The sequence below is a fragment of the Mustela nigripes genome, chromosome 9 (genome assembly GCF_022355385.1).
Source record: "Mustela nigripes isolate SB6536 chromosome 9, MUSNIG.SB6536, whole genome shotgun sequence".
NCBI classification, from domain to species: Eukaryota; Metazoa; Chordata; class Mammalia; order Carnivora; family Mustelidae; genus Mustela; species Mustela nigripes.
In genome coordinates, this window is record NC_081565.1 from 10,628,719 (window position 1) to 10,651,397 (window position 22,679).

At 54.7% G+C, this 22,679-nt stretch overlaps 1 protein-coding gene across 1 annotated transcript; it reads right to left on the reverse strand.

Moving 5' to 3' along the window:
- Positions 1-221: 221 nt before the first annotated feature.
- On the reverse strand, positions 222-19,487 carry LHX2 (LIM homeobox 2). The gene is made up of 5 exons (XM_059412198.1): positions 19,268-19,487; positions 17,584-17,786; positions 16,230-16,633; positions 10,382-10,587; positions 222-1,084 (listed from the first exon to the last, which is right to left on the reverse strand). Exons 1-5 carry the CDS (start codon positions 19,385-19,387, stop codon positions 797-799), a joined length of 1,221 nt encoding a protein of 406 aa, XP_059268181.1. The 5' UTR covers positions 19,388-19,487; the 3' UTR covers positions 222-796.
- Between the last annotated feature and the right edge of the window lie 3,192 nt (positions 19,488-22,679).

A 22,679-nucleotide genomic window follows, 5' to 3' on the forward strand; every position in this document is an offset into this window, starting at 1 on the left:
AGCATGCTTCTCCCTATCCCACTTCCCTTGCTCGTGTTTCCTCTCTCACTGTGTCTCTGTCAAATAAATAAAATCTTAAAAAAAAAAAAAAAAAAGACAGAGAGAGAGAGAGAGAAGATCCTGGGATTTACGTCTGGGCTTCAGTAAGACCCATAAGTCCTGTGAATTTTACACCCCGCCAGACAGCAGCAGCACCAACTAGTTTCAATAAGTGGTTTTATTACTGGTTAGATTTTACAAATTCTGATATTCGAACAGACTTCCACCTTAAAATTCTAAAACAACAAAGCGACCGTTGGAGGGGGTTTGATTTTTTGTTTTTTTTTTTTCTTTTTTTTCTTTTTAGGACTATTCAAAGTAACAAACTTTTTTTTTTTTTTTTTTTTTTTACATTTTTGCTCTGGTCATAAATATACAGAGAGAAAAAGAGGGAGAGAAAAATGAACAAGTCATCCAAAGTATGGAGATAAAACAGTATTCCTAAGGCACGTGGCAGTCTTTGAAAATACAGAAGCTCTAGCCAACTTAAATTATTTGTTGTTTTTCCTCGCTCAGTCCACAAAACTGTACAGTGACACAAATGTTGTGTTGCAGATAGATTTTCCAAGTAATTCCTCAAGTCCACACCGCTGCATTAGCGGGACACACAATTATTTTCTTCCTCTGTTTCCAGGCGAGATCCTAAAATGTGGTTAGTTAGTTGCTCAAAGCCTCTATTTTAAAATACACTTGGAATTCAACTAAAGATAATTTCTTTTTTAAAGAAATTGTGGGGGGGAGGGGAGGGCGTGAGTCACTAGAAAAGGTTGGTGAGAGTCGTTTGTGAGGGGCTATGAGGCTCGTGGCCCTCCAGGTTGCCAGGCACAGAAGTTAAGACGGACGTCACAGTTGGCAGGGCCGGGCTGGTCAAGTCTGTGAGGGTGGTGGGCGTGCTGGAGGGGCTAAGTGAGGCGTTGGAGAGCTCCGAGGCCGGCCCCGATGGAGTCCCAGTCTGCAACGCTGCCTCTGTCGACTTGTCCACACCCGTGTTTTCCTGCCGTAAGAGGTTGCGCCTGAACTTGGCCCTAGCGTTCTGAAACCAGACCTGCGTGGGGCAAGAGAGAGACAGAAGCCCTGGTTAGGAGAAGGGAGGCAGGATCCGGAGAGCAGCAGAGCCTCCTCCTCCCCCCGCCCCAACCCCAGATGCCAATCAGGCTTTTGCAGAAAGGGGGATTAAAAAAAGGGTGGGCTGGCATTTTTTTTTTTTTAAGATTTTATTTATTCATTTGACAGAGAGAGACCCAGCAAGAGAGGGAACACAAGCAGGGGGAGTGGGAGAGGGAGAAGTAGGCCTCCAGCTGAGCAGGGAGCCTGATGCGGGGCTGGACCTCAGGACCCTGGGATCATGACCTGAGCCAAAAGGCAGACGCCCAACGACTGAGACACCCAGGTGCCCCAGGGCTGGCAATTTTTGCTCTTAATAAAATAAAAATTTCCTTTTCTCTAATGGCTAGTACTGGGTTTCCCTTTCTGTTAGAAGGTTCTAGAGCTGAGCAGCACTCTCCAGTATGGTAGCCACTAGCCACCAGCGGCTACTGAACACTTGAAATGGGACAAGCCACAAAGTGGTCCCTTTGTAGGGGAAGACATGGAAATAGATCTGAAGACTCGGTATGGAGAAAAAGAAGGTAGGCTATCTCAGTATTATTGTTTATGTTGGTTACGTGTTGAAATGATAATATTGTAGATATATTGGGCTAAATAAAACGTGCTCTTAAAATTAATTTTGCTGGTTTCTTTTTGTGTTTGGAATGTGGCTGCTAAAAAACTTAAAATGGAAAATTCCACATGTAGCTCACGTTTCATTTCTATTGGACAGTGCTGTTCCAGAAGGTGTGCACAAACTGAAACATTTTTCACAATGGTTGAGAGATTCTTTTTTCCCCCCTTGGCAGTTGCCTTTAAGCAGGCAATAGATCCCGTAAGTTCTCGTTGGTACAATTTTGAAAGTGCTTCGTGGTCAGAAAGTGGGAAATACCAGAGTGGTGTCAAGAACACAAAGGAATCAGTCAATAAAGAGTTACTTTGAGGAAGAAAGAGACAGCAGTCCTACTCCCCGACGCCAATCGGGGGAGAAGCCACTGGCTATCCTGGACCCCCAGGGGGTTTTAGGTTTCAGGGTGGGGTGGACAGAGCCCCCTGGATTAAAGCCAGTCCAGGGAGGTGATGACCTGCGAATTCCTTCTCCAAATCGGCCACACCCCAGTATCATTTATGAGAGAGGTGGGTGCGTTGTGCAGTGAGAACTGAGCTTGGAATGCAAAGAATACCAAAAAGAGAGAATATTTACTTTCATTTTTCCATGGCCACAGACACACACATCCCTCTACACCCGCACCTTTGCACACAAGCCTGTACACACTCGGAAAGACAAACACAGAAACTCATCTTCATAGCTCAACCCCCCTTGCCCCCCACCCCCCAGCTACTGGAGTCCAGTCTAACTGCACAGAGAGATCTAGTGGAACCCAGAGGTCCTCAAAATATTTTGAGCGAGGCCTAGGATATCCGGTTGGGGGGGTGTGGAAGGAGTGGGGATGGGGGGGTAGTTGTATCTCCCAAAGAAAAAAGGCCCAAAGGCAGGGCCCCATCACTTCCCTTTGCATGAGAAAAACACCCGCCAGAAGCCTCCCCATAAAACAAAGGACCTTAGAGAATTCTACAAATTCTAGGGTGTCCAGTTGCATATTTCCAGATGTGCCTGCATCTGCCTGTCTTCCCAGTGTCTCAGGCATGGGTGGGAAGGGCTGAATCCTGGCCCCGCCTTCCCTTGAGGACCACCCCCCTATGGGGGTCTGTGGTGTCCAATGAGCCTTTCTGGTGGCCAGATAAGATTTGGGCTCAAATAATAAGCACATTCTGGGGCACCTGGGTGGCTCAGTTGTTAGGCATCTGCCTTCAGCTCAGGTCATGATCCCAGGGTCTTGGGATCAAGCCCTGCCTCGGGCTTCCTGCTTCTCCCACTCCCACTTCTTGCTTGTGTTCCCTCTCTCACCATGTGTCTTTGTCAAATAAATAAATGAAATCTTAAAAAAAAAAAAAAAAAAAAAAAAAGGCACATCCACGAGAATCCTAAGGAGAGACTCAGACACCGTGAGGTCAGGAAACAAAGCTCTTTCCCCTGCATGCTGTGTCTTCCAGGAAGAAAGCACATTTTCCCTGGCCTTCTGCCCAAAGCGAGCCCATCCCCTCTTCTGGAGGCCTGCAGGTAAGTACAGTGTTTCTAAGACCACTGACAACCTGCTCTTCTTAGGGTAGGGAGGACTTCCCTTCTGCAGGTATGAGACTCTGTCCCTCTGGCTCAGGGAATGGCCAATGGTAAAAATCAACAGAGAGGAAGCAACTCCCCAGTCTCACGTCAGGTCTAACACGGAAGACTGAAGCCTCGGGGCCACCCTCTCCGCTGTCCCGGCCTGTGTGTGTCTCTCCAAGCAGTAGCTGGAGCAGGGAGCCCTGGGGGCGGTACGGGCTCCTAGGTCCAGGGCTCCAAGCCCTGGGGACAGGCTGGAACCAGTTAGCTGCCAGCTGTTAGCTATTTCTCCCGCTGTTGCCCCTAACAGTGGTTTGTAAACAATGACACCATCTTCCCCAACTGCCTTCTCTGCTTTACCCAATCTGAGGCACTGGGAACCTGGCGGATGAAATCAACAAGGCAACCCAAAGCCAGGCTGTGGCGGGGTTTCGTCCTGGGCCTGGTTTTCACCTTCCACAGGGTTTCACCAGAACTCTCTCCCAAAAGTCCCCTCCCAAGTGGCTGTTGGAGCAGGGCCCCTGTCTAAGTCATCTTTGTGTCCCTGGGACATGGCATAGGGACTGGCAAAGGGGAAGAATGAGTAACGTGTGTTGAATTCATAGTAGTAATGACAGAGGGGCGTCTGGGTGGCTCGGTCAGTTGGGTGTCTGCCTGCGGCTCCTGTCCTGGGATGGAGCCCCGAACTGGGCTCCCTGCTCGGCGGGGAGCCTGCTTCTCCCTCTCCTTCTGCCTGCTGCTCCCCCTGCTTGTGCTCTCTGTGTCAAATAAATAAGTAAATAAAATCTTTTATTTTAAAATAAAATCTTAAAAAAAAAAAGTAGTAATGATAGATAACACTGATGGACCTCTGTGCGCCAGGCACTACCCTGCCCTCTAATGTGTGATGTCCCCAGTCAGCTCCGGGAGAAGCCAAGCAGGGGCTACCATCGTCGTCCCCCGTTCATTCCGATTTAAAACCAGAGAGGCTCTGAGAGGTGAAGTCACTTGCCCAGGGTTGCACAGAGGCGGCGCTGAGACTCGAATGTAGGGATATCTGCCATTGAAAAGTCCATGCTCTTCCTACCATGTGATCCTGAGTGAGAAAATAAACACAAAAGCAACTGCGGGGCAGTGGGAAAAGCACCAAATGCAGCTTCCAGTTCCGGCTCTGCTACTGACCCGCCCAGCGACCTTGTGCTGGTCCCCTACCTCGGGGTCTGCCTCAGTTTCCCTGCCCATACAGTGAGAGGGTAGGATGACAGCGCACCATCTCTATGGCCTCTCAGGGTCCTGACAGGCTGGAGATCCCAGGGCAGACGTCAGAAGATGACCCGTTCCACCCGCCCATCTTCTTAAACTGACAGCCCCCTTCTTCATCTGTGGGGAGTCCTATAGGGTCTTGGAATTGGGTCTCTTGGGGTGTGCTGTGCACTCAGTGGGGCGTCTGCTGGAGATTCTCTTCCTCTCCTTTGCCCCCTGACACACATGCACGCACATGCTCTCTCTCTCTAAAATAAACAATCTTTAAAAAAAATAAAAATAATAAGGTTTTATTTAAGTGATCTCTACACCCAACACGGGGCTCAAACCCACAACCCTGAGATCAAGAATCATGCTCTACCGACTGAGTCAGCCAGCACGGTCCCCCTCCTTTTTTCTTTTATTTAAGATTTCATTTTTACATCATGGCATTTTTAATAACATCAAACCAATGGCCGCATGTAAAGTGTCCAACCAGATGAGGTAAGCGACACAGACACTCCAGGCCATTGTGGGGCTATTGTCTTGTGATGAATGGGATGTGAGGAAAAAAGAATAAAAAGAATGTGTCCTGGAGCGCCTGGCTGACTCAGTCGGCTGAGCGCATGACTCTTGTTCTTGGGGTTGTGGGTTCAAGCCCCATACTGGATGTAGAGATCATTTAAAAATAAAATCTTAAGGGGCGCCTGGGTGGCTCAGTGGGTTAAAGCCTCTGCCTTCGGCTCAGGTCATGATCCCAGGGTCCAGGGATCGAGCCCCACATCGGGCTCTCTGCTCATCGGGGAGTCTGCTTCCCCTCCTTCTCTCTCTGCCTGCCTCTCTGCCTACTTGTGATCTCTGTCTGTCAAATAAGTAAATAAAAATCTAAAAAAATAATAATAAATAAAATAAAATAAAATCTTAAAAAAATTAAGAGTATATGTCCTCTGGTACAGCAGCCCCATATAGTCATAATAACAAATATTATTCACTAAGAACCAGGCGTCATCTCCAGAAGGTTCTAAGCATTTTGCACATAGTAACTCATGAGTGCCTTACAAGGTAAGCACTAACATTATTGCCATTTGTAATTATTTGTTGCACATCTGTCTGCCTTCTGGATCATAGCTCCTGCTCCAGATCTAGCAGGTCCCACTCATTGTCTGGGTCACACCCCACCCAGAACAAGACAGAAGGTCAGTTATTTGTTGAATAAATGAGTGAATAGAGGACAGCTAGCATTCTCAGTTCCGGTGTGCTCACACAAGTTAGTGACAACTAACCAGTCATCCAAAAACTGTTTGTAAACTGTTGAAGATTAAAAGGTATTTTCTTTCGAAGTCATACCAGGAAACATTACGGATACTTTCACCCATCCAGAGCAATCAGCTCACCACCCCTGTCCCCAAGCCCAGGGCCTATTCTGCCTTCCCTACCCTTCCCCAGGAAGGAAGACAGACAAGTCGAAGAGGCATCTGTGTGTTGAGGAATGGTCTCTAAGCATTTGCAAAGCCTAACGTCTTCATGGACATCCGTACAAGGGTCCATTCTCTCTCCCAGTCACTCTGCTCGTGGGTAGAGAGTGAGAATTGCAGTGGCCATGCCGTTGCTGGTGATAATTTTGAGTACTTTTTCTGCACTTAACAGCTCTACAAGATTTCTGCTCTGCTCCCGAGACACAGCCTCTACGACCCACTCCTTTTCTCTCCGTCTCTGCTGCTGCTTTCTACAGCTCGATCCAAGGCAGGAAGGTCGCAGTCCCTACACTGTGCTACACCAGAAAGAGCTGTGGAATCAAGACAGATCTGGGCTTGACTCTTGGTTTCATCACTTACTAGCTGTGGGACTGAGAGCAAGGGTCCCTAGTCTCCCTGAACCTCAGTTTCTTCACCTGCAAAATAAAGATAATTAATTTTTTTTTAATGAGTGCAAGAGAGGTTGGTTGGCTGAACCCTACTGTGTAAATGGGTGTGAAGTTCATGTGCACTGAGTCCCGAATCCATATTTTATAAAATATACTTGAAGTCATCTCATCTACTCCTTGCAAACACCTAATGAATATTACGATCATCCCCATTTTATAGCCGAGGCCACTGGGGCTCAGAGAGGTTAAGTCACTTGCTCAATATGGCTCAGAGAGTAAGTGGGAGAGCTGGGCCTGGACCTCACATGAGCGGATGCCGAATTCCAGTAGGGGATACGGCAGCCGAGGCCTACCGCATAGGAGGTACTTAAGCATAACAGATTCAGCAACAGCCCAGAACGCCCCTACACAATACACACTGCCTGGGGGACACACACACACACCCTCTATCAATCCCCTTTGAGAACACAGCCTCCATCTCAACCTGCCCCTGCCTACAGACCCTCTCTGAAGGGTGAACCAGGACCACAACCTGCAGGGGACACCCAAGGCTTAGTGCCACTGAGCTAGCATAGACCAGAACCACTTCCTGGGCACCTACTTTACACCACGCAGCACTTCACTGGAGGCTTCCTCCAGTCATTGTCTCAATGCTCAAGAATTCTCAAGACGCAAACGATTATTATCTTTGTTCCACAGATAAGGAATCAGGCTCAGAGAGATGGTAAGTGCCCAAATTGCACTGCTCGTTAGTCCCAAAGGACCTGAACCAGTCTGTTACCTTCCAAAGCCACACCACTACCTGCCTGGTCCCCAAAGGCTCCCAATCCCACCTCCCCCAGCTGGCCCATCAATGGTCAGAACGCCCCTGGGAAAGAGCCCCACCCTGCCAGCGTCTGGCTCCTGTAACCTCCAGCAAATCATATCATCTCACTAGTTCTTAAGCTTCTCATCTGTAAAATGGGCAGGAAAGTACTAAAGTAAGGCAGATGAGAGCTTTGCAAAATGTGGCATAATCATGAGCATTTGGGCTCTTAGGGGATATTAAAGATCAGTGTGAGAGATCTGGAGATCTAAGAAGAGGGACAGCAGTCGTCTGGGCTGCCTTACGGGTGTGACCACTGCCACCCTCAACAACATACAAGCCCATGATGATACTCACAGTCAGAGTCAGTCACTGCTGGGCTGGCTGAGTGGAGAAAGAGCCACATCCATTGCCCAGAGACAGGCTTGGATTTGGATCCAGCTCTGCTACTTATAGCAACGCTTGACTTGGAGCAAGTGGAAATCATCTGGGCCTCAATGTTCTCATCTGTACATCGAGGAGGAGGTTATCAGATGTCTGACAGTGAGAACCCAGTGAGCAAATGTGTTTCACAGACCTTTAAATGTGCCTGACACCCAGTAGTGCTCTCCAACATTTACTGATGTGGAGACACCCCCTAACTGTCAGGGCTTTCCTCCCTCAACTAGTTCCTGGCCTCTGGCTTTTCTGACTTCCCATGGTATTGGGGCATACAGGTATGAGCAGGCTGGCTCAGGATTCTAGGAGAGGAAGACACAGGGCAAGTGTTTGCCCAGGTCCCTCCAGGGAACCTCCTTACCCAAAGAACAATTAGTTTTCTCTGGTCTCCCCCAGAACCCACCTCCCAACAGATCAGACTAGGGGGAAACTGAATGTAGGTCTGTTTCTAACGTTAAGAGGGTGAATTTCTTCAGGGCTGGGGCTGTGAGTCATTCATCTCTGTGTCCCCAACACCTGGTGCCAATAGATATTTGGTCAGCTGAAAGAATAAGAGACAACTATACTGGGAACCTGATTGTTCCTAAATCAGGGAACCAAGGAAGCCTCCTGCCTCAAAGGCCAACAGAGTATGACTCCTCAACCAGATTCAGACTCAGCTATGAGCATTTACTCATTATCATTGAATCAGGATAACTGGGAGAGGCACATGCCCCAATGGTGCCCATTTTACAGGTAAGAACGCTATGACTCAGAGAGGGTAACTGATCTGTTCAAGAGGCACAGCCAGGGAGCCGAGGGACAGAACTAAAAGCAGGTCCTCCTGAGCTAAGCTCTGCTTCACTCCTGCCCTGGCCTGCTCCCAGGGCTTGTTCCACTGAATGGCCCTCACCAACTTGCCCTAAAGGGTTCCCTACAGGGGAAGGGACAAAGTATCCTACTAACCAGAGAAGAGGCAGATGACCAAATTCGCTCATGAGGAATGGCGGGGGTGCCAAGGAGGGATCTGGGACGTAACCCAAGGACGCAAAGTCTGAGGGAAACGGACAAGAGGGATCCGAGGCCCCGCAGGGCGAGGCAATGTCCTTGCCCCTTGTCAAGGTCAGGACAAAGGGACCCGCAGGCAAAAGGGACCCAAATGGGTAGGGCGGGGCCCACGCAGAGTAGGGGGCGGGCCCAGAGCGGCGCATCAGCGTCCCATTGGCCAGCCCTTGCCTCCTTTACGTCTCAGAGCCCGCCAGAGACCAAGCTGCCCCAGAACCTTGCGCTTTGCGCAGGTGTGCGGGCAGTGGGACCAATGCTGCTTTGGGCCGGGACTCCCAGCTCCCCGGGGAACCACCGACCAGCGCAAGAGTCACAGTCCCATCCCGCCACTGCCAACACGCCCCCAAATTCTTTCCCCCCCACCCCCGCCACATACTCGCACCTAGGGTGCTCGAGCAGCCCTTGGTGTCTACCCTCCTCACGCGCACCCCCTCAGCGTCCCAGTCCCACAGCGCTCAGTCCCCAATGACATGGGGCTGGAGGATAAATCAGACTGGCCTGGACTATCCCAGCACCCCCACTCCTGTCGTGAGACCGCGGTCAGATCTTCATCTCTTGATTTTCTTACCCCAAAATGTACTTTGCTCTCCCTACGACCACACATTGCAAGGACTAAATTGGTTAAACTGTGCTATAAAGAAAGAGATCCTCTCCTACCTTATGGTTGTACAGATAGGAAAACTGAAGTCCAGTGACCAGAATAATCATTCATTTTGGTTAATACCAGTTAGTTTTTCAATCTAGTTAACGTTACTCTTAGCTATCATCCACTGAGCAGTTAAGGGTCAGTCGCTGTCCTGGACCCTTATGTTATCCCGACGATTTCTCGAATAAGCCGGAGGTATAGATAATTTCTTGTGCCTGTTTTTTACGTATGTGGAAACTGAGACTCAGAGGAGTTTAATGACTTGCCCAGGACGGTGACATGAATAAGAGGAGGAGCTGACCATCTGAGAAGTGGTGGCCCAAATCTCTGCCATGAATTTGGGTCATGCAGGAGCCTGGGACTCCCCAAACTATGTTTCTTAACATCTTTGAGGTACGGACAGACCCTTCGAGAATCTGGTAAAAGCTCTGGGGCCTCTCTATGCAGAAAGCACCCTCACAGGTGCAATTCTGCTCAGTTTCAGAGGGGCCATCTTCTTCCAGCTCCCCCGGCCCCCCAGGGGGTCGGTCCACATCCCCCCTCCCAAACCTTGCTTCCAGGAGAGTCTAAGAAATAACAAAGAGATGAAAAATCTAGAGAGAGACCCAAAGAGAAACTAGAAAGGACCAGTGAGGGGCATGAGGCAAAAGGAGTACACAACTGGTGCGATTTTCTGGACCAACATCCAGAGATGCTCTGGATTTTTCTGAAATGCTTGAACCTTTTACTCCATGAACACTTTGAGTGTCACCTAAGTAATAAAGGGCAACGAAGAACTGTTCTTATAAGAAAGAAAAGAGGCTAGGTGTGGAGACAGAGAGGACAGAGGGACAGGCATACACAACCTAGAAAAATCTAGACAAAAATGGAAAAAGAGGTAGAGAGGGAAAAGAACCCACAACCCTGAAAACCAGCTAGAGACTGAAGAGATGGAGGAAGAGCAGAGGACAAAGGGAAGTGCACGCAGCGGGGTGGGGGTGGGGGTGGAAGGTCCTTCCAAGGCCACGGGACACACCGCTGTGAGGTTCCTCTCCACATGTCCCCACCCTCAGCCCCGGCCACGGCCCAGCTGACCTGGAGGACCCGCTTGGTGAGGCCCGTCTTTTGCGCAAGCTGCTTCAAGTCCTTGGCGTCGGGGTTGTGGTTAATGGCAAAGTAAGACTTCATGGTCCGAAGCTGGTGGTGCTTGAAGGAGGTGCGCATGCGCTTTGTCTTCTGGCTGCTCGGGTAGGGCTGGTCGCGGTCCAGGTGCTCCGCGTCGTTCTCATTGCAGCTCAGCGCTGGGGAGGGGACACGCAGAAGGCGGCAGGTGAACCTCCTGACCTGCCCCGCTACACGGCCTGATCCAGCCCCGCCCCACCTGCCACTAAAAGTTTCTAGCTCCAGGACCACTCGGCATGGCTCGCACCACGCTGAGATGACAATATTATTCCCACTGGATAGATTTATAGGAGAATCTGAGGCTCCCAGAGAGCCACCTGCCTGCCCAGGGTCTCTCAGCCAGTAAATGCCGGATTCAAACCCAGCTCTAAGAGATTCCCCAAAACCATTCTGAGTCATCAATAACAACAGCTACAACTTGGTGATGGCTTATTCAAGTCCAGGTGATGTGCTTAAAGGCCTCCCCTATTTTCACTGAATCCTTAAAACGACCCTATTAGCCTGGCACTATTTCCTCCTCTTTACAGATGTTGAAACTGAGGCTCAGAAAGGGAAATCGCTTGACTGAGGACAGAGCAGTGCACAGGGCTCCCTGGCCAACACTCTTCCCGTTTCCCCCTGCACTCCCTAAGGAAGGAGGCTGTCCCCAGTCTCCCCCTCCCTCCCAGGGTTTGGGGTGGGCATCTGAAAGTCCATGACTGACCTCTCTCCACTCAACTTTGATTTCCCCCTCATCAGTTCCCCAGTCCTGAAGTTCTGGCTGACCTCGGGATATGGGCACTGGGCCAAGGTTGGAAACTCTATTTTGTAGTTTATTCCTCTCCTCCTGCCCTGGGGAAGCACTTGCTTCCCGGTTAGACAGACTGGCTGAACGAGGCAGGGAGGTGAAGCGCGATCTCTAGAAATCTCACAGAGTGGCAGAATTCTAGCCGGAAAGAGAAGGAAGTTGGAGGAAGAAATTAACATGTATCTGACACCTAGGGTATATGCAAAGCTTTTGGCTTTGCATATATCATGGAGCCTTCACTACTGCTCCAAGAGGTGGCTACTGCTATTCATCTCATTTCTGAGATGAGGAAACGAACGCTAAGGGAAATGAAGCCATGTGTACACAGCCTCACCACTGGTAAGGACTGAGCCTAGATTCAACACTGCAGTCCTTGCCCGGTTCCTTCCACTGCACCACAAAGGCAGGCAAAGATGAAGCATGGCTCTTTGGGGGAACCAGTCCCCATCCAGAAGGGGCCCAGCTGGGGCAGGGCTGCCAATGCCTGGAAGGCAATGGGGGTGAGGGACAGGGCTGGAAATCTAAGGCCTCAGAAAGTTACTTGGCAACCTGGTGCCTGATGGGAACATGAAGGACTTCTCTCCAAGATTCCTTCATCGCAACCCGAGCCATCCTACATGTAAGGTCTTACTTTGGGAAAAATCTCATAAGAGATCAATTCAGTCCCCTAAAGCAGACAGCTAGGAATGTATCTTATGCCCCATCATATGTCCCTAATAGAGCTGCCAGGTTTGGCAAGTAAAAATGCAGGTTGTCCAGTTAAATCTGAATTTCAAATAAACAACGAACAATTTCTTAGTATAAGTATGCCTCTAATTTTGCATGAGACATACCTATACTGACAATTGATTTGTTGTTTACCTAAAATTCAAATATTGCAGTGGACATGCTTGCACTAAAAAATTATTTGTTGTTTATTTAAAATTCAAATATTGTATTGGATACACTTACACTAAAAATTTATTTGTTGTTTACTTGCGATTCAAATTTAACTGGGCGTCCTGCGCTTAATCTGGCAAAACCGCTTCAGAAGTATTCCCGATTTCCTGGTGACCTACTCCACCCACTGCTCAGGTGGGGAGCTGTCCCTTATAGAAAGAATTCACAAGATGCTGGTCTTGTCACTAACCTTGAAGCTGTCAGCGAGTGGCTACTAAAGGGTCCATTCCCACATGCACCCAGGCACCCAGGTCCCCCACCAGGGCTGTACTCCCACTGAAAGCACTCAGAGTGAAGAATGCAGTCCAGCAATGTAAAAAGGGATCAGAAAATGACTCCAAACGGAATCCATGGAAACTGCCCTGCCCCCACTGCAGGGAGCGACCCTCATTGTGCCCCCCGTCCCCAGCTCCACGGGGGGGTGGGGCAGGCCTCCCCACAGGGGATCTCTGGGCCCATCCCTCTGCCCAGTCCCCGCCTGGGCCTTGCTGCTGTTAATGAGCTCCGTGGGGACCCTGGCGCCCCATGCACCCAAGGGATGTGCCCCAAGTGTGGCCTAGATCTGTGGGGGGGGGGGGGGGGGGGGGGGGGGGGGGGGGAAAGGGCACAGAAAGGGGAGAAAGAGACAGAGGGAGAAACAGAGAGAAGGAAAAGAGAGTAGAGAAGAGGGGGTAGGGAGGGAAGATGGGCAGAGCCAGGAAAAAAGAGAGGAGACAGAAGAAAGGGAAGCAGTGGAGATGGGGAAAGAATGGGAGAGAGAGAGGGCTACAAAGACAGAAAGAAATCCGGAGAGACAGAGAGCCTGAGGGGACAGCGAGGCCCGGAACAGAGGGGAATGTGTGGTGGGGGGTCCAGGTTAAGGAACAGAATTCCGGGTCTCAAAGAAACTAGGTCCCCGCAGGAAAGCCTATTCGGAAGCCGTTACTGGCTGGGGAGTGGCGAAGAGGGGAGAAGGGGAAGGAAGGGAGGGAAGAAAAGGAGCCAGCCCAAGCCTGGGAGGCCATGCAGGCCAGCGGCGGGTGGGGAGCTGCGCCGGGGGAAGAGAGGGCGGCCTGGAAGTTGCCGTTGGGCCCAGATTTGTCCGGTACCCCAGGCGCCCTCACTCCTGTCCCCCACGCCCCGGCCGGCCGAGATTCCCCCAGATCGGATCCGGGGAGGAGCGAGGGGCCGAGGGGAGGGGGAGGACCGGGCTTTCTCTCTCCCTTTTTTTTTTTTTTTCCTCTCAATTAGGCCGATTCAATGGAGCTAAAGAGCTCGTAAAATCATGAATAATTTACTCGTGATCTGTTATTAACCCATCGGGTTTCGAGCTCTTGTCGCTGGGACTGAACCTGTAATCAAATCTGACTTCGCCTCATTTTACTAAAGACGAGATTGTAGGTTCAATTGTCTAAATAATGGATTGGAATCAAATCAGTAATTACGCCGCCAGGCACACACACAAAAAGCTGGGGCTGGGGGAGGCCCGGGCGTCCGGCCGGTCCGCGCGGGACTCCCGCAGCCGTGGCGGACAAACCCCCGGCGCAAAGTGCGTGGCCCGGGCCCCTCGCGGGCTCAGAGCGCCTCGTCTGCGCCCCGGGCCGGCGGGCGGCCCCGCTCAGGGGTGGGGGGAGGTTTCAGTTCTGTCTCTGCGGCCGGGGCTGCGCACGGAGGGGCCGCCAGAGGAGGGCTGCCGTGGCCACCGCCCCGGAAGGACTTTCCGACCCTGCGGCCCCACGGCTTTGGCTGCCCTTCCCTCCGAGGCGGGCTGGGAGCACCGACGGCGGCCCACCCCGTGCTGCCCGAGCCCACCGCCCTGGACTGGCCCGCAGGGCCAAGGGCTTTGCAAGGAGGGGTCGGGGTGGCTGGGCCCCTGGGTGTGGGACACGCACACCAATAAGCGCTCGTCCTCATACTCAGAAACGCGCACACACGCACACAGACTCCTGCTCAGACACATCACCCGCAGTCGCACCTTCCACGGCCCCCTTTCCAGCGCCGGCGGCCCCGCGGCCCACACTGAGGCCATTCCTCTCCTGCCGGTGCCGGGAGGGGAGGAAGGAGAACCGGAGCCAGACTTGGGGAGGCCTGGCCCGGGCCCGGGCGCGTCCAGGAAGGCGTACCCTTTCCCCAACCTGGTCCGGGGATCCACGAATAAGCGAGCGGCACAGCCACCGCGGGCGCGCGGTGCGTGGTTTCTATCGCCGGAGCCAAGGCTAGAGACGCGCGCGCGCGGGCCGAGGAGGAAAAAAAAAAAGACCAAAACAGGGAAACCGAGACACAAAACACATAGAAGGACAGAGAGAGCCAGAAAGGGGGACCGAGAGAGTCGAAAGGAAAAAAGAGAGAGGGGTCAGAGAAAAAAAACAAGGAGATGGCATGGGCGAGCAATGTCTGGTAGAGGATCCAGGTCCCTTGAAACTCTGTCTCCAGCCACATCTCACTCGGTGCCGCCAGACCTCGCCAGGGAAGGCGGCTGAGCAGCAAAAAGCACAAATAAATTTCTGTGCCCTTCTACCTTCCTATTCCAAACCCAGTTGCTGAGCTGCGCGCTAGAAAAACACGATCCCACTCACCATGTGCCCTGGGGCCGAGGCGCCTGCTGCTACCTACTGGGGGCCGGCCCCATTTGACAAATAGACAGGGCTTTGTTTTGGGGGACCTGGCCTGGACTCCGTTTAGTCTATTTTCAGGGTGGTGAGAGATGAGGGGTGGAAATCTTAGAGAGCTGGCATCTCTGGTTGAACCTTCAACAAATCTTTAATCTACTACCACAGACCTGCCCGCAGCCACTTCACCATCGACCAGACAGCGGGCTGCATTTTCCTCCCAGCTCCGCACACCGAGACACATACGTCCATCTACCTTCCAACAAGCAACTTCGTTGGAGCGAACAGGGGACCCCCCCACACACACTCCCGCTGAATTTTCCTCCCCAGCCAGCTCAGATTTTTAAAGATCAAAATAATCCTGACTTCCTTCCCGCAGCTGCCCTCTCCCTGCTGTCCTGGGTTTTTGTTTTGTTTTGTTTTCCACTGTGCGTTAGAGGAAGGGGAAAAGGAGGAAGAAAACAAAAACCTTCGAATCCGATTCTGCCGCAAATGAAGGGAAGAAAATAATTGCAAATAAACTCTATCTAGTTCAGAAGCCCGGGGAGTCATAAACCTTTCCTGGCTTTGCAGACGTCGGGCAGATGTTGACGGTTCAATTTGCCGGGCCCCAGAACCTCTGCAGCTGTCCTGAGTGGGGAGGGGCGCCGGAGGGGGCAGAGCCTCTCCTGGAATGGCCGGGGGTTCAAAGATGCCGGAAATGTGAAAGGAGCCCTCTACCCTACTCCGCGCACACGGCCAGGCCTACTTCGGTCTCATCCCCGGGTGCCGGCTTCCTAAGGTTGCCTCTCTCAAACCAGCGCCTGGAGCTTGGAAGAAGGAACCCGGGGAAAACCAAGACCTGGTGGAGCAGGACGATCGGACCGAGCTCAGCGACCAGCCCTTGTTCCTAAGGGTCCTGGACCCAAGTTTCCGGATCCTACTGCCCTCAGGACATTTCACAGAACCGGGCCAAACGCCAGGCAGAGCCCCTGGTCCCCCAGGACGCCGCCAGTCCTTTCTCTTGGGACCCTTGCTGTCCTGCCCCCAATAGTTCATCCATCGCCCCAGCTCCCGGCCTCGGCCCTGCCAACCCAGTGTGGTGTCTCGGCTCCACCTTGCTTTCTCTGTCATTGCACTTTCTGACCAGCAAAGTGGGGAAAAGGCCCGAACTGAAAAGCTGCCTCTGAAAAATTTCTCAGCGACAAGGCTCTGCACCGGGGTCAGTAAGGGTCTAATGCAGCTTCTCCTCCCTCTCCAGCCGAGTACGCACAGGCTGGAGCCGAGGAACCTCGTGTCGCTTCTGCCTGCTCGTCTGGTGCTTAGGCACTGGAGGATCTAAGGACTAGAGTGCGCAGAGTGATATAGATAGAGATAAATCACACTGAGATTCACTCCAGCTCCACACAGACCATGCCACACACTTTCTCCCAACCCGATGGGGGCGCTCCGGGCGCCTGGCACTCACCAGCGTTGTAGGCCGCCAGGTCTGCCCCTGGGCCCGGGCTCTTGCGCTTCCTCGGCCGCCCCTTCTGCACCGTGCCCACGCCATTGTAGTAGGGAAGACCCAGCGGGTTGGCCCCAGCCGCGCCCAGCCCTGCGCTCTTGGCCGCGGCTGCTGCAGCTGCGGCCGCCGCCACGTCGGCGTGGTTGAAGTGAGCAGGGTACTCGCCCTGCAGCAGCGCCTCGAAGTGCAAGCGGCAGTAGACCAGGCTGTCCTTCATGCCGAAGTGGTCACCCGTGGTCAGCATCTTGTTACACGTGGTGCAGGTGAAGCAGTTGAGGTGATAAACCAAGTCCCGGGCACGCATCACCATCTCCGAGGCTGAGATGCCCAGGTGGCAGCGGGCGCAGCGCTGCACAGAGAACCGCCTGTAGGGACCATCGAGGGAGGGACTGTGGGGACACACGGTTGGGTACCCCCCAGATCCCTCCTCCAGGTGCCGCTGCTGCCACTGGGGGAAATCGCTTCCATAAGATGGGGACCAGCCTTAAGTTGGACGATGGAGGAAGAGAGAACTAGATTTTGGCCGAGGTCTTGTCCTACCCTGAAATATAGTTTCCCTTAACCATATTCATGTCCACAACTCTTCTCCTTTACCCAGAGCATGAGCAAGCCCCAGGAAAGCCTTTGCTTAGGGACCAGGGAGGGGGGGCTGCCCCCTTAGCCCTTCTCATCCTTCACCCCTGCCCTCCACACCCGTGCCTGAGAATCCTACAGACCTTTGTAATTTGGGAGAAACAAGGAGATGGGGAAAGACAGAGGAAGGGAGAGAGAGAGAGAGAAAGAAAGAAAAATAATAATAAACAGACCCTAACCCTAAACCAGAGAGGAGAAACAAACTTGGAGCCTGTTAGTGACTGCGGGTCTTTAACCCTATAGGCAGCTCTCACTCCCAGGTCCACGAAAGACCCGGAAATGCACCCAGTTGCTCCTCCAGCTCTCCTTCTAGCTTTGCCCCCCACCAGCCCAGGCTGCCTGGGTTTAGGGAGGGTGTGTGTGTGTGTGCCCATTTCTGTTCCATCCACTTGACCCACAAGAAACTTCAAAGGGAGAGGGGAGCACAGACCCCCTCCCACCCACCCAAGGCTATTTCTGTGCCTGAGCTCAGACCTGGGCTCTTTTCTCTGGGTCCCTGTACTTCCCAGACCTTTCCAGAGTTCCCTCAAATTTCGAAAAGTTGTCACCCGATGTGTCCTGGCTTGGAAAACGGGGGGGGGGGGGGGGGGAGGAGGGGAGCCCTCCCCTGGAACTGGAGCGGGGTCCAGATTGTGTCTGAGGGGCTGCAGGGCAGCGGGGGTGTCCCCGGGTGGGGGGCTACCTGTAGTAGTCTTCCTTGCAGTAGATGCTTCCGTCCTTGCTGAAACAGGTGAGCTCAGACTCCAGGTTGAGCTTGCACTCGCAGCACTTGAGGCAACGCATGTGCCACTGCTTGTCCACCGCCAGCAGGTAGTAGCGGTCTGAGATCTTGCCCCCGCAGCCGGCACACAGCGCGGCGCGGTCACTGCTGATGGACGGCATGGTCTGCGGAGGGAGGGAGGCGGGAGACCGCGGCGCCTGCGTCAGCCTGCGACTCCGCCGAGGCTGCCGCTGCGGGGAAACGGGCACCCGCAGCTCCCTCCGAGGCTCCGGCCAGCCCTAAACGCAGAGAGGGCCGCCGGGGAGTGCGGTGCCCTTCCTCCACCCCCAAAAGGCCCATATTCCGGAGGCTCAGAACCCAGGCCCGCCCACACAGGCCGGGCCGGCCAGAGGCCCAGGCCTGGCTGCTGGCCTGGACGGATCTCCCTCCTTAGTTCTCCCCCTTCCTGGCCCCTCTGCCCTTTTCCCAGAAAGGCTTGGGCTGTTTTTGAGGGCTGGGGCAGCAGTGGCTACTCCGGTCAAGCCCTCCAAAAGCTCCCTCAAAAACTGTTTCTTAAAAGAGCCACTCTCTGGGCCCCAGGAAAGGGGTAAGATGACCATTAAGTCACCCTCTACACAGACGCCTCTGGGAGATGCATAGAGTTCCCGGCCTGAGCCCCAGTGATCTCTGGATCCTTATGCCAAAGGTTCAAGCCAGGACAGGTCGCAGCCACCCCTGCCCCTCCACCACCTTGGGCCCCCCGGAGCGGAGGCCCTCTTGTCCTGGGAGATGCTGAGCGAAGTACAGGGGCACCCTCAAAGTCTCTGAGGCCAGGACAGGCTGAGAAAGAAGAGCTCAAAGCTGGAGGCACTGAGGCTGCTGCTCTTGCCTTCCAAGTGGAGAAGCTTGGGCCGTGCTCCCTACCTCCTCAGCCTCTAAAGGTCACTTCTGAGCCCAGCTTGGATAGCATTGCTCGCCGGGCCCCCTGGGAAGTCTGAGGTGAGGAACTGGCTATTTGGGGCTGGGCTGGCAAAGCCAGGTGTGGAGATCCAAACGGACTCTCCTTCCACAAGAGCCAGGCCAGAGCCTGAACTGCGAGCCCTGGCCTGGCCAGGTCAGGCCGGCCAGGAGGCCAGGGACAGGATCAACGAAAAGCGCCCGCCCTGAAGACTTGGACCCCTGAAATTGTGCTGGAGAGGGAACTCCTATTGCCAGGAGGCGGGAGGGGAGCAGCCCATGCCGGCTGAAGCCCCACTGCTCCCGTTTGGTTCGCCCTTCCCCGCGCCGCAGGCGGCGCCGCCAGCAGCTACAGCCGAGTCGGTGGAGGGGAACGCGGAGCTGGCGACCAGAGGGCCCGGTGCAGTGAGAAGAGAGCCATCCCGGGACACGGGTAGGACTTCGCTCCCACTTCGGGAGAAATGCTCTCTTGCACCCTTGGGGTCTGCAATTTCGGTTTAAACCTTGTTTCCCTTCTCCGCCCCAGCAGCCGGGTTTCCCCCGAGCCGGGAGCTACGGGCCTTGCATCCTGTCCGCGGATCCCCTGCGCCCAGTCCCGTGCGGCACGAAGGACGCTCCCCAAAGTGCCCCCAAACTTCGGAGAGCAGAAGCGCGGACCGACCCGGCCCCGTCCCAGCTTTCAGACCCGACCCCGCAGCCGTGCGCCTACCGTCTCCGTGTCGCCGCGGTCGATGGCGGAGCTGATGGCGGGAGCCTCGCTCTTGGCCCTGCGGTCCATCTCGTCGATGACCCCGTGCACCTCGGGGCCCGACAGACTGTGGAACAGCATCGCGGCGGGACCGGCGGGGCCGGGGGCGCGGCTCCTCCGCGGGAGGGCTTGCCCCCCGCCTCAGCTGCCTGGCGCTCCCGGCGCTAACGGGCCCGGTGCATCGCCACCGCGGCCCCGGCCCCGCCCGAGCTCGGCTGCGCCCCCAGGCCGGGCTCTGGGCCCCGGGCGCCCGCGGGCCAGGACGCCTCCCGCCGAGGCACAGGGGCAGCTACATCGCGGGGCGCCTGGGCGGCGGCGCCAAAGCCAGGGTCACAAGGGCACGGGGCGGAGGGGGGGCGGGAAGGGGGAAGACGGGGGCAGAGGTCGGCGCCCGCCGCGGGCGCTTTCACGCCGCGGGCATCGCCCGCCCGGCTTCAGCGCCCCGGGCGCAAAGCAGGAGCGCAAACTCTGCCCGAGGCGGCGACGGCTGCGGTCGGGTCTCACTCGGGAACGGCTAGGTGCCCGCGGCGGCCCAGCTGCCTGGACCTCTCCCCTCCCTGGGGTGCGCCCCCAGCCCTAGGCGACCCGCTTAGGCGTTGGGTCGGCGACTGTAGTACGGGTTTCTCCGAAGCCAGCGAGCCGAGCCGACACACCGAGAGAATTGAAGAGGAGGAGGAGGAAGAGGAGGAGGAGGTGGAGGAGGAGGTGGAGGAGGAGGAGGTGGAGGAGGAGGTGGAGGAGGAGGAGGAGAAAAAGGAGGAGGAGCAGAGTGGGAGGAGGAGCCGCCGGCCGCGGGCCCAGCCGCGCGCAATGCTCTCCAAGAGCGCGCCGAGCCCAGCCCCGGCTCTGCCGTCCGCGCCAGCCAAGCGTCCGCGCCTTTTCTACAGCCGCGCCTTACATCACGTCCTGCCGCCGCGCCATTGGCCGCCCAGCACCCCGAGTCCTGGCAGCGCGTGCTCCGGGAAGGCGGGAGACCGGAGAGGGAGGGGAGAAGCAGGAGGAGGAGAGGAGCGACGAGATGGTGGGAGCTGGTGGGCAAGGCTGGAGGGAGGGGGCGGAGGAAGGGAGGGAGGAGGGAGAGCGCGGGTTTTGGAGTTTTTAAGCTACGAACAGTTTCCTGCGATTTCTTCGGGATGGAAAAATTAAACCTTCTTTCCCCGCGGTCTCCATCCTAAGAAGGCGCAGCCGGAGGATGCTTGAGGAGCTCTCACTCCGGTCTGCCCTCGGCCCAGACCCGTCACCTCGGGCACCGGCGGGGGGAGGCCTGGGAAGGCAGGCCTGGGGCAGAGCTGCGGGAGCCTTCAGCTGCTTCCCGCGGAGCACGGCCTTCGGCCCAGGCTCAGCGCTGTGGGTTGCCGGCGGCCGCCTAGGCCTCCTGAGGACCCGGCTGAGGCAAGGGGGCTGGAGCTGGCGGGAGCTCTAAGACTCCGGCCGAGGAGGGCCAGCCAGCGTAGCCTCGCTTCCAAGCTAGGGCCCACTTTATGGGAGCGTGCAGCTCCTTCGTGCCCTTCCGGGTCCCTCTACAGCTTGGAAGAGTGGATGCGGGCATGGCTTTAGGCACTAGTAAATGCATAGGTTCGAATCCCCCGTTCTGCCAGTCACATGCACTGTAACCTTAGGCAAGTGACTCAACTCCCTCTAGACTGTTTTTGATCTTTTCACTGAGGGTCGAGCAGGCCCCCTCCATACATGTCATGAACAAAAGATAGCAGGGATTTTAAAGTACCTGGAACAACGTAGGCACTAACCAAATTCATCCATCACTCCCTCTTTTCCCTCTCCATCTCCTCCTATTAAAAACTTTCCCATTCGGACACAACACTGGGTATCACTGAGGTCCTTAGGGACCGGAGGCCCATCCTCTGCTGTTTGCATCAAGCCGAAGACTGCTGCCTGGCTGCACCAGCTTTCCAGGGATCAACAACCTGGCCTGTGGGTAAATCCCAACTGCCACCCCATCTCCCAGACTTCAGGCTCAACCTAGAGTCCCTTGGGGACACAAGCACCATGCTCAACCTAGAGTCCCTTGGGGACACAAGCACCATGCCTAGGTGTGGGGTGAAGCTGGATTTAGGAGATAAAAAGTGACTGTGGGGAAAAACTGAGAGCGAATCAAGTCAGTAACAGGAGTCCCATTTCCAGGATCTCCTTTGGAGGTGGGTCCTTCTGAAACGACTTGCTTGCCAAAAGGAGGCAAGGGGCTACCTTCTACCTACTGTGCAAAACTTTCAGACACGAACATATGTGTGTTTGTAATGCCCAAGCACGTGCATTCGTGCTCATGTGTGCAAACGCACATGTTCCTCTCTGTTGCCGAAAACATGGCCAGCGGGGATGCAGGGCTAGGATCTACACAGGCACATCGGGTGTAAGCGGCCAGTGCCAGGCAGGAGGATGCGATTGTGCAGGGGTAAATTACACGTTACACATACAATTAAATGTTCATACAATACGACCTAAATCCCTGCCTGCGCTTCTCCGAGGCCATGTTTTGCATATTTGAAAAAACTCTTGAAGTTCCAAGTACGTGTGTACACGATGCACATGCACAGATGCCCCAACGCGAGGGAAGGACATAAACCCAAAGACGCGCGCGTGCGCGTGTGTTCCCACAGACGTGTGCTTTGGCGTCTGCACACGGGGCCCGCGCCCAGGCACGCGGACGCCTACACGTATACACAGGCATGTTTTACTGACGCATCTGGGGCACTTTCTTTCAAAGGAAGTAAGGAATGAAAATCTAATCTGGGAGTCACCGGGGTTCATCTGGAGGTCGCCCAAAGGGTAGGAAAAAAATTGTAACAGCGCTGGAGAGTTTGTCCTTGGTGCAGCTCCGCGCCTAGGCTAGACGGCTCCAATACGTTTTCGAGAACTCGAGGGGCTGATTTAGGAAGGGGGGGTGGGGGGGAGGAGGCGCACTAGGTAACTCTTGCCGCGGGCTGCTCCAGAAACATGGAAACACACCCTGCGGCTCTTCACTCCCCCCACAGATGTAAGTACACGATTTCGTCGCCGCTCTGACCTGCAGTCCACGCCCATCGCTGACCGACCCCAAACTCCCCGGCAGGCAGTCACGATTCCCGCCCGGTGCGCCCGCCTGTGTAGCCCTCGGTGTCAGGCTGGGACCCGCCCGGGTCCGCCGGAGACTCAAACGCGTCTCCCGCCCCGGGGCGGGATCTGGGTGCCCTGGCCCTGGGCTCAGAGGCGGGTAACTTTGCTAATCTTCCCCCAGAGGCGGGGGGACGTCGCACAACCGCTGAGCCCCGTCCGCGAAGACTAAACAAGGAAAGGAACAGGCTGTAAACACACATCCTGACACGTGAGTGACATTTACACGGTGCGAGAAGCCGCAGCCCAGGGGAAGGCAGAGGGT